Source organism: Salmo salar, chromosome ssa10 (genome assembly GCF_905237065.1).
Source record: "Salmo salar chromosome ssa10, Ssal_v3.1, whole genome shotgun sequence".
Lineage (NCBI taxonomy): Eukaryota > Metazoa > Chordata > Actinopteri > Salmoniformes > Salmonidae > Salmo > Salmo salar.
The window spans coordinates 33687667-33700066 of NC_059451.1; the positions used below are offsets into that span (position 1 = coordinate 33687667).

General features: G+C 41.6%; 1 protein-coding gene across 1 annotated transcript; it reads right to left on the reverse strand.

The window, feature by feature from the left end:
* Positions 1-1023: 1023 nt before the first annotated feature.
* LOC106560283 (transcription factor MafA) lies at positions 1024-7650 on the reverse strand. The gene is made up of 5 exons (XM_014123022.2): positions 7192-7650; positions 4618-5428; positions 4171-4452; positions 2902-3120; positions 1024-2791 (listed from the first exon to the last, which is right to left on the reverse strand). The coding sequence occupies exons 2-5, from the start codon at positions 5212-5214 to the stop codon at positions 2645-2647; spliced, it is 1245 nt and encodes a 414-aa protein (XP_013978497.1). The 5' UTR covers positions 5215-5428; positions 7192-7650; the 3' UTR covers positions 1024-2644.
* Positions 7651-12400: the final 4750 nt, after the last annotated feature.

A 12400-nucleotide genomic window follows, 5' to 3' on the forward strand; every position in this document is an offset into this window, starting at 1 on the left:
AACATTTTTGAATGCAGGAGCTACATGGGTCAAATAAAGCATAAGTCATCATCTGCTGATAAGATGCTCATTTCACTCCACTCTAATTTATATTTTGGATGCTGCAGATACTTGGAATAATAGGTGTACATTTCGGCACTAGGGCGCAGCAGAGTACAGTTTTTTCTTCAAGCACCTCTACCATGTATTGCCCTTTGGAGTGTGTGTTTGTGTGTGTGCGCGTATATACATGTTTGTGTCTTTGGGCATTCAAAGTACTGTACATGTGTTCATACTCGTGTACGTTTCTGCGGTCACTTTATCCCCTGGGCAGTAACCTCTAACATACCCTCTCTTTCTCTCTCGCTCTCTGTCTGCCTCTCTCCTATCATATTAGGCCTTCTTAGGCTATCTAAATCTTAGCACTGGGTTTCCTGTTGTTGGTGTTTCTTGTCTCTCGCTAAATATTATTTTACACTGGGGGGAAAAAAGGGTGCAATTTTTCACCTCTGATATTTGCACGCTGGGATTGTTTGAATGTGAATTAGTTTAAGCATCACTGTAAAGTATGTGTATTTCAACATATGTTGTGTTGTAAGTGAATGTAAGTGTGAGTGGCTGTGTGTAACAGCGTGAGTAGGGTGAGTGTTCATGTTACTCTGTGTATGTCCTCTGCACACAATGCTACAATGGACTCCGGCAGTGAGCAGTCAGGGCGCTATTATAGCCCTAATCCTGTCCCTATTATACAGGCCAGAGAGAGCGAGAGACACAGAGAGGGAGGCAGGGCCGAGGGTGAGGTCATCCCAAACAGCGCTCTGCCAGGGTCACTGCCTCTCAATAGAGGGACACAGAATGACTGAGAGATGGAGGGAGAGAGAAATGGAAGAGGGGATGAGGTAAAGAGAACAGGTCTACAGGAGATTGGAAAAGTGGGAGGGACAGAGAAGGGATAGAGAGAGATTACTAGGTGTTTAAAGTACATGTGAAACAGAGACAAATTCAGAAAAATATTGAAAAATTAACAAAACTGCCAAGGATGATAAAAATATTGTCTTTATTTCATAGGAAACCACACTACAGTAGGAGCATCAACCATGATGGCAATAATGATTGTAGTCATACTATTGAAAATAATCAAAAAGATAATTAAAATATTGATTTATCCTGCTTGAAAATAAAAGTACACACTAAGATTGTAGATTAAATTGTAAACCAGTAAAATAAAAATAAAAATAATTGGTACATAAATAAACAATTAATAAATACTGTGAATAAATAAGTGAATAAATAAAACAGATAAATCAATTAATTAGCCTACACCTAGCCAAAACAATTAGCTCTAATGTAGCTACCCTGGTAACATTTCATGAGCTGGTTAAGAGAGGTGTCTTTGAATGTCCGCATTTTCTTGCATTTCACCCCACTTTTTAAGAATCCACAGTGTCCAGCTCTGTGGTGCTTGTTGCATTGTGGTTGTCGCTCTCTTACAAAAGTGTTTTCAGCACAACCTAGATTGTATTATAAAAGCTTGAAGACAAAACACAGTAACACAGTCCATTTAGCACTCTGTTGCCTTTTTGGGGGGGATGTTCTTTGTACAGACCTATTTGACTACAACAACTGCAGCAACCACAGTTTCTTGTTTCACATGTTAGAGTCAACTGATTGATTGTAGAAATCCTACAGTACAGGTTGACAGAAGAAGTCTCTTGGAGGTCCGTTCACGAATCACAAATAGCACACTGCAATTATTCTTCATAGTCATTATGACAAAAATGTATGTTATTTTCAACAAGCAAAGATTTGTTTTAATTTTTCTTTTTTTATGTATCTACTTTATACATGACTGTTTATGTCAATTTTTCATTTAGCACAACCACAGGAATTCTATCAGAAAAAGGATCCTTGTACATTATTTTTCTATGATTATTCGTCTTAAAAATGTGATAGTGGGTAACAAGCCTTGGTGAGCAAAAACACCTTGGTAGGCAACTGTGAAATATTCGCTGGCGAGTACAACTGCATGCCATGGACACTTGAAGATCATACACCACCACACATCCAATACCACAGCACTACTCAGACCTTTGGGTTTCCAATGAGCCCAGTCAACCTACACCATCACAGTGTGCATGTCAGGGGCTGGATTCAACCCAACCATTGTTTGGATATCAGTTCATCTTTTCATTTGTTCTGCTTGAAATAAATGTGCATAGATAGGTTGATAGTGTTAAGGGTGATGAATGATACGATGGAGTTTGTTCAGTTTGAGGATGACCTGTGACCTTCCATGCCCTGATTTCACCAGTGCAGGATGCATCCTGAAGATGTTTCATTGAGTCTTTGTGCTACTATGAACATCACTGTGATATCAAAACTGAAATCTTCACCATTAGTCCTGTTTATGAAGCAATCTAGGGCTCGATTCTAACCCTAAGTTAACAGTCAAGTGCCAGCTCACCGGGTTGATTTCACAGTCATATATGGCCTAGTCCTAACCCCACTACCCGCCTGACAACCTCCACACACGCACACACACCCCCAACCCTCCCTCCCATCCTCCCAAAGTCTGATTTCCCAGTGCTGGCCTTATTTAGGCTGACCTGCTCTTTCACCCCACTCTCATCCCTCACTTTGTATGTCCTCTCCTCTGGGAATGTCCTCAGAGGAAGTAGTCAGGGGGTGGTGAGTGGGGGTTGTTGGCGTGGGTAGGTAGAGCCTCGTTTGTACTGACAAGCTTTTCGTAGCGAGCCTTGTAGGCGTCCCTCTCCCTCAGCACCCGAGATAGCTCACACTGCAGCTGTTCCAACTGAGGAGAGAGACAGACAGAAGAGAGTTATTAGAGCTTTTATTTTGTAGTTGCTGGCAGTGGTGTGTTTTTGTTGTGTGTGTATGTGTGTGTGTGTGTGTGTGTCCTACCTGTTGTGTGAGGACGTGTTTCTCGGACTCCAGTGCGTGGCGGTGCTGCAAGCGTTTGTAGCGACAGGACTGAGCATAGCCTCGATTCTTTAGCGTACGACGTTTCTGCTTGAGACGCACCACCTCATCCTTACTGACGCCACGCAGGTGTCTGTTCAGCTCCCGCACCGATAGGCTCACCAGCTGTTCGTCTGAGAAACGTTCATCCACCCCACCACACTGCACACAGACACAGGGAGAGATGGTTACTTCCAAACGTTGACATGAAATACGGTTATACAGAATAAATAGGACTCAAAACATTTTGACTGACTTTCAATATATTTAGTAGGAAATATGATGGAGCTAGTGTATAGTGGACTAGTTATAAGTAGGCCTACAATACTGACACGAGACTTCAATCTGCTATTCTTTTTCAAAATGATACTGTGATCATGTGTGTGTGTGTGTGTGTGTGTGTGTGTGTGTGTGTCTGAGTTGTGCATGTGTGGTTCTGTGCGTGATGTGAGAGTGTGCCTAGCTGTGTGTGTTGGGGCACATTTTGGTATCACATGTCCATAATCTGTCAGATAATCTGACTGATTATGAGTGACAGTAATCAGGGTTATACACAGCAATAATAGCAGATATTATCATAAGCTCACACTGTGCTCCACATACTGTACAAAGATTCTCTCAGACACCTGGTTGGAGAATGCAGCTATAGAACAGTACTGAACATTCCATACACAATAGCATTACCAGCCCCACACATAGCTCCTTCAACTCTAGAACAGCTAGAGGAAAATCAAAATCAAATCAATTCAAAACCCTGGGGTTATTGATGTGGCCTAGTAAGTATTAGCTTTAACACAGTTCATATATCAATGTTGATGTAGTACAATTGCTTGTATCTATTAAAAGGAGAATTATTGCTCCCTTTATTACATTTACTCCAATATTCTGTACTTGCCTGCAGGACAAACAATGCGGTTTTAAACAAGGAATGTCTACAGATAAACTCATTGTCATCTCAGAGTAGAGGCATGTTTTCTATACTTATAGCAGGTACAACGGCAAGCACACTTAATCATGTTCTAATGTTCTAATCCCAATCCTTTACAGCATGATCCCTCCATCACATCTCCCTCCCCTCTCCCATATGCTCCTGCTCCATCCAGTACTGGCGCTGTTGTTGCTAACCTGTTGCTAGCCTTCTCGTTTCTCTTATCTCGGTTATTCTACTATATTTTGTTTCATACTGTCATGCCCCCTGACCCCATTAATTACTTGGAGGTGATGATGATGATGATGATGGCCATGCATGGGGTGGTGTGGGTGGTGATGATGATGATGATGTGGATGATGGTGATGAAGTCGGTCAGAGGGGCTCTGGGGTTGTGGGTAGGATGCTGAAGAGGGGTTGGTGTTGGGGAGCAATTGAGGGCCAGAGGAGAGGTAGAGGAGTGGACGATGACACATATCTGTCCCATTGGCGCAGGAAATGTCACCTCCACTGTCACTACCCGAATCCCCCAGGTTACTGCTGGAACTCTGGGAAAGCACTGGGAACTGAGAGCGAGAATACACAGTGGAGGATTGGAAAGAGGGAGAGAGAAAAAGAGAAATACAAACATTGATTATAGTCTATCTATGTCATTACGAACCCACTATCAAAAGTGAATAACAACATATAATTTACAGACATCCACAGACAATATAGACAGTGTTACATACCTGTGAGTTTACAGCTGCTGCAGCTGAGTTCAGTAGAGCCTCCACAGCGTCCTCACAGCCCAGGAAGCTGCCGACCGACCCTCGTTCTCTGTCTCCCCGCTCTGGCCCGCCTCCCAGCAGGGACGCAGGTCCCCCCGCCTCCCCTCCAAACTGCTGCTGCAGCGCTGCGAGCCAGATCAGGTCCTCCAAAGAGGCAGGGTTAGGACCCTGAGCACCCCCATGGGAGGGGCTACCCTCCACGTTCCCCTGAGATCCAGAACTGATGCCAGAGGTGTAGCTGTTTGAGATGGACAGAGGGAAGGAGATGGAGGAGGAGGAGGAAGGGGAGAGGGAGGAAGAGGCTGAGGGAGGTGGGTGGGCATCGCTCAGTGTTGGAGAGGGGGGCAGGGAGTTGTATGGGCTGGAGCTGAGGCTGGTGTAGGGACCAGGGGAACTGGAGGGGTCGTGGGGTAGGCTAGACTTGGGGAATGTGCAGGGGGGAGGGAGAGGAGGAGTGTCAGGCTTCACCTCAAACTTAAGGAGGTCAAAGTCATTGAGGTACTCCATCGCCAGTGGACTGGGGGGAAGGGAGGGCATGGGGAGAGAGGGAGATGACATGGTCACGGCTTTGGGAGCAGACTGAGTTTGTCCGTGTGTCAGGGTTGTGTGTTAATCCACCTCTCTGTCTTAGTGCAGCAGCAGTCCATACACAACAACAGGCTTGATGCCTCCCAACACTCAGACAGCCCTGGTGTCCAATAATGGACTGACTGGCGACTGTCCTCTGTGGAAAAAACAGTCTTCCTGTGTCCGTGTGCGTTTCTTCTTGGTCCTGTCAGAGAGAGAGAAAATGGCATAGGTGAATGTTCTCAAAGCTGGTGTAAAGTCATGAAAACAACATCTCTATGTGTTAGGTAGACAGGAACTGAGGTCAAGATAACATCTCTAATGAGGACAGAGAAGAGGACAGGATGTGAGAAACAACACAAGAACAACAATCTGGCCATAGACGGAAGAACCTCTTTACCAGACCTCTCTCTCTCTATGACTTACAATTTGTCTGAGTATGTACAAGTAATGAACTAGAACCAAAACAATTACTGCAACCTTCTAGAAAGTAGAGAAATCAGGACTCTCACCCTGTGCACCAAATCAAGTGAATTTACACTTGTGGGGTAGTGTTATTCTCCAGTGTGAGTATGTGTCCAACTGTCTGTTAGTATGTTGAAGTATTAAGTGACTAATCCTCGTTAGATCCCCATTGCCCCCCATAGACACACACACACACACACACACATAAACATGATTTGGATATTCCTACATCGACCTCAACCCACTAATAGCAATTATATTTGTATAGACATTTGTCAGCTTGCATTCTTGTCTTACTATATTACTCAGACTCCTGTTATATACCGGTAGTAAACATGCTGTTATGCCGCAAAGACTGATGTCTGATGTGGCATAATCAAACAAGAGAGATATATTATACACCTAATACTTTCGTCAACTTTTTTGACACCATCTGTGACATCATATGACTGGAATGGTGTGATGTTGAAATAATTGACTATGGGGTGACTTTGGTCATCATCAAGTCCAACTAAACTTTTTTGCTGTCTGAAATTTCAAAGCTATCTGAATTTCAGGGACAAATCAGTAAACAATGCAATAGGATAGAACTTCTACCCATCTCATAGCTTTCATTCTCATAACATTCATTCATTTGATAACATAACAGGTCAAAGTACATTTCAGTAATTCAAAAAGCATTCACTTTTCATAATCCCCATAACAGAAGAGATTTCCAAGCCCAAATTTCAAAAACTGTTTCAAAGCTAAGGTTGTGACTGAATGAAGACCTGTAACTTTTCTCTGCTGTTTTATTCCTTACGGGCCATTTAATGATGAAACACATGTACAGAGAAGATAATCTAACTGAATATTTTATAAATAGACTTCAAATACATTCTCCAACATTCTCTGAACATGTCAAAAAATATTAAACTCACAGAAAAGGCTCAATCTTTATAGTATTCTTTTTTTATGTTAGAACATTTTGAAACTTAAACTATGGGCTAATTACCACACAACAATTACATAAACAAACTGAAAATCTATCTGATCATGTACAAGAGCACATTTCGAAATATAGTACTATAGTTTTTCTTGAATATAAAATATTTGAATTCGGAACAACAACCTCAAAATTGGTACTACAACATCCCAAACTATTTCTACAACAAATACTTAATCAGTATCAGCACTGACTATACTGATGATAATCATCATATTTACTGTAAAATGAATAATAATGACAACCCATGTCAGACAGATGGTTCTACTGGTTCCACACATTAATTGTAGCCCCTGATGTCCACTATGGACCATGACAGAGAGGGAAAACTGTGGGGCGCCACAGAGGCCTCAACCTGGCTTCAGCCCAGAGTAGGGAGAGAGAACCAACAGAAAGACAGAGAGACATTGGGAAAGAGAGAGAAAAAAGTAGAATGACACTAGGAGAGATAAAGGCCGAAAAGAGAGAGGAATGAGAGGGAAGGAGAAGAGGTGTAGTTGAAAAAAAAATGTTCTTACCGTAGGTCATAGATAGGATGATTGATTTGGATGTCCTCTCACCATTTCCCCCCACAAAAGTGACTATACTGACTGACGGATTTACCGACACACGTTCACAGAGAGAGACAAAAAAGAGAGGGTGTGTGCACATGTGAGTGCATATGACACTCTGTCACTGAGTTTCACTGCCCCCTCTCTCCTCTCTGTTGCAAATCCCTGTCTCCCTCTTCATCACACTCCCCTCTTCTCTCTCACCCCAATATCCCTCTCTAGAGCCATGGCTCTCTGCAATCATGGTTCAAATTCTCTCTCTCTCTCTCTCTCTCTCTCTCTCTCTCTCTCTGTCTCTCTCGCTCTCTCCTTCTCTCCCCTCTCTCTCGCTCATTCAGTCCCCCCGACTCCACTAGCCCCCACATTTTTTGTCATTGCCAAAAATACCATTAACTCTGCTTAAAATGTAATATTTTTTGTAGCACTTAAACCCATCCCCCAAACAAACTCTCCACACACACATGCAAACCCATCAGTAGTCACATGTCAGATCATATTATAAACCATGTTAAGCGTGTGGTGGTAACACCACAAGGAGCGTGCACATCCGGGCATGTCATGATGTCACCTTATCAATGATTCATGACATATACTTGCTTCCCATTTGCTGCTACAGTGAACTGCGACTGCTACACATGTTTATGAAGATAGCCATGTTGACAGCTTATCAACAGTGATCTTGTAATAGAAAGACTAAGAGAGACTTCTTAGTGTGTTTACAAAGGTTGTATTGAAACTTGATTGATGGGTTTGTTGGCTCTCTACCTCCACACAGTGGACACTGATTCAGAGCTGTTGGGTTTAATGCAGAAGACCAATTTCGGTTGAATGTATCCAGTTGGGCAACTGACTACAGTGCCTTCAGAAAATATTCACACCCCTGGAGTTTTTTCACATTTTGTTGTGTTAAAGCTTGAATTTGAAATTAGATTTTGTGTCACTAGCCTGGACTCAATACCCCATAATGTCAAAGTGGAATTATGCTTTTAGACTTTTTTTTACAAATAAATCAAAAATGAAAAGCTGAAATGTCTTGAGTCAATAATTATTCAACTCCTTTGTTATGGCAAGCCTTAATAAGGTAAGGAGTAAACATAATAAGTCACATAATAAGACTCACTCTGTGTGAAATAATAGTGTTTAACATGATTTTTGAATGACTATCTCATCTCTGTATCACACACATACAATTATCTGTAAGGTTCCTCAGTCGATCAGTGAATTTCAAACACAGATTCAACCAAAAAGACCAGGGAGGTTACTAATGCCTCGCAAAGAAGGGCACCTATTGGTTGATGGGTAAAAAAAAACAGACATTGAATATCCTTTTGAGCATGGTGAAATTATTAATTATACTTTGGATGGTGTATCAATACACCCAGTCACTACAAAGATACAGGTGTTCTTCCTAACTCAGTTGCCTGAGAGGGAGGAAACCGCTCAGGGATTTCATCATGAGGCCAATGTTGACTTTAAAACAGTTACAGAGTTTAGTGGCTGTGATAGGAGAAAACTGAGGATGGATCAACAACATTGTAATTACTCCTAAATGACAGAGTGAAAAGAAGGAAGCCTGTACAGAATAAAAAATATTCCAAAACATGCATAAGGCACTAAAGTAAAACTGCAAAAAATGTGGCAAAGAAATTGACTTTATGTCCTGAATACAAAGCGTGTTTGTGGCAAATCCAACAACACATCACTGAGTACCACTCTTCATATTTTCAAGCATGGTGGTGGCTGCATCATGTTATGGGAATGCTTGTCATCGGCATGGACTAGGGAGTTTTTTTTTAGGATTAAAAGAAACGAATGGAGCTAAGCATAGGAAAAATCCTAGAGGAAAACCTGGTTCAGTTTACTTTCCTACAGACACTGGGGGACATACTCACCTTTCAGCAGGACAATAACCTTAATAAACAGAAGGCAAAATATACACTGGAGTTGCTTACTAAGACGACATTGAATGTTCCTGAGTAGCCTATTTACAGTTTTGACGTAAATCGACTTGAAAATCTCTGTCTAGCAATGATCAACAACCAACTTGACAGAGCTTGAAGAATTTTTTTAATTAATAATGTGCAAATATTGTACAATCCAGGCATGCAATGCTCTTAGACACTTATCCAGAAATACTCACAGCTGTAATCACTTTCAAATGGGATTCTAACATGTATTGACTCAGGGGTGTGAATATTTATGTAAAATAGATATTTCTGTATTTAATTTTCACTACATTTGGAAAAACTAATTTACAACCTGTTTTCACTTTGTCATTATGGTGTATTGTGGGTAGATGGGTGAGATAAAAAATATATTTAATCAATTTTGAATTCAGGTTGTAACACAACAAAATGTGGAATAAGTCAAGGGGTATGAATACCTTCTGAAGGCACTGTAGGTATCCCGCTTTCCCCTTTCCATCTTACCGTTACTGAAACACTATGATGACCTATAAAAAAGAAATGCGTAACAATGATGTAATGACAGAAATCAAGAAGATAAATGCATGATAATGTTTCGAAGCGCTACAGTGTCATTTAAGTGAGTCATTCTCATTCAAAATGTAACTTTCTTATTTTGTATCTGATATCTGGGGAAGGGACTAGAAAGCTATATTGTGAAGCAAATGAATCAAGCAAAATAAAGCCAGTTCACTTCAAATAATTATTTGACTTTCCACATTAATTAATAAACTCAAAATTGCCACAGGCACTGGCAAGAGATATTAAAATATCTGGCCATGGTCCATGTCTCTGTTCTTCGCCTGTCCCCCAAAATCCCAGACCCCATGTCCCCTCATACCCTGTTGTCTCTTGGAGTTAGTTTTTAGAAACAGTATAATCTCTGTTTTTTCACCCCTTTGAAATTCATCAAGCTGAGAAAAGCATAACAAGCACTTTTTAATGATCCTCAAAAGCTAAACTCGTTAATCCGGAGTCTCTTTGTGTCTTAATAACGTCTCGTTAAGGAATCAGTGAGTCAATATTGTCTGCCCAAATCTGATCTGGAGGGTAAACAAAACCAATAACATCCCGAGACAGGTACTCACACACAGACAACCACACATACAAAAAAAAAGAAAGACAGACAGACATTTATTTTAATCTAGGCCATGTTATTTAACTCTGTCCAACACAAAACATTTAATTATGTTGTCTATTTATCAATCAGATATTCGGCCTTGGGGTGTAAGAACAACACAGTCAAGCAGACAGAGGTACAGCCACCAGAGACCATCCTACTGTTTCTAGAACTGCAAAAACAATTACCCCCCTTTCCTCTACCTCTATCTCTCCATCACTATCTCCTGTCATGTTTCCGGGCGAAAGCTTAACGTTTAAACCAACTGGGCCTACCGTGAGTCTGAGGGACAAAGAGAGAGAGGGAGATATAGAGGAACTTACCTCATACTTCATGCCAAATACATTACCACCCCTAGCGCACACAACAGCTCCAACATCCCTCCTCACCTCCCCCCTCATCACTCAGGAGCCACATCTCAAACACTATTTTCATATAATCATCAACATAACTCAGACACCTCACATACTGTATGATACCACAAATCACAACCCCCAAAGCTCACTCTGTTTCAGTCCATATCCAACCTACATGTATCTTTCTCTCCTTTGTAATATCCCTTGTTCTGAGCACTTGCTCCTGAACAGTAATACTTGCATCACCTCTCTGAAATAATACTAGCAGCATTTTTTTAGTGTGGCATTAAAAAATGGATCAGTCTGTCTTCCTAGCTGTTATCCACACGTGTTACTGTAATAATCACTCTATTTGGCATATGCATTTTTGATTAGTGTAATATGTGTAATAACAGTTTCACAGCTCCTTGTGTCATGGGGTTGAGGAGAGGGCTTTGGCCTCGGGCAATGATTAGCCACGGAGCCAGTGACGCCCAACCCCTCAGCACAGCGCTGACCCCACAGTCACCCCGGTTTGTCTACCCTAATACCTTAAAACAGCTCCTGTCCTGAGTCAAAGTGTCAAAAGAATAGTAGAGAAAGAGGAGAACGGAGAAGAGGGACCTGAGCAATGTCCCTCTAAGCCACGCGGGTGTGCGGCCGCGATCCTCCTACAAGACTGCCGCACAAAAGAAATGTCAGGCCACACAGAGACGCAAGAGATTGAACTTCACTGAGCTCGCCCTATTACTTTGCACTATACAGATCAACGCTTTTTCTGTGATCGAATGAACATTATATCAGGCTCTTTTCAATGCAACGAACCAAAACAAATCTAACTTTGCAAGATTGAGTCTGTGATTTTGTTGTAGGCAGAGCCAGAGAGTAATGGAGTAGAATTCTATTGGTTAGGGTAGCCCATGAGCCCCGAGTGAATGCGCTTTTCAGATCAGATCAGCCTGTGCACATTTGTTGATATTCTTTGCTAGTTAGCCAGTTATTAGCCCTGTTATAGATAAGTATAGGTCAACAATGGGGAGTTACTGCTTCCTACAAGAGCACAAAATGTGTAGACCACATTTATTTGAAAAGCCAGTCAGGTTGTATTTTGAGACAGGCTTGAATATGCAAACAAGCCAATAGGCAGAGGGGTAGCCAACCTTGTCTAATTCTCAATATGGTAATAATAATTACTTTTATTTAGTAAAGTGGTTTTTGCATCATAAAACAAAGTACAATGCAATTTACAGTCACCTATTAGGCCAATGATGTTACAGACCAAGTCAAAAAACGTTTTAAAGGTCTCATGCAATGTGGGCCTCCATTAAACACCACATATAGGCTACTGTGGGCTATAGCATAGAAATCAAAAGCTATACTATATATACAAAAGTATGTGGACACCCCTTCAAATTCGTGGATTTGCCTATTTCAGCCACAAATGTTGCTGACAAAAATGTAGCACACCACAATGCAATCTCCATAGACAAACATTGGCAGTAGAATGGCCTTACTGAAGAGCTCAGTGACTTTCAAAGTTGGCACCGTCATAGGATGCCACCTTTCCAACAAGTCAGTTTGTGAAATTTCTGCCCTGCTAGAGCTGCCCCGGTCAACTGTAAGTGCTGTTATTGTGAAGTGTAAACGAGACCACCGAGTGCTGAAGCACATAGCACGTTAGAAATCATCTGTTCCCTGTTGCAACACTCACTACCGAGTTCCACACTGCCTCTGGAAGAAACATCAGCACAAGAACT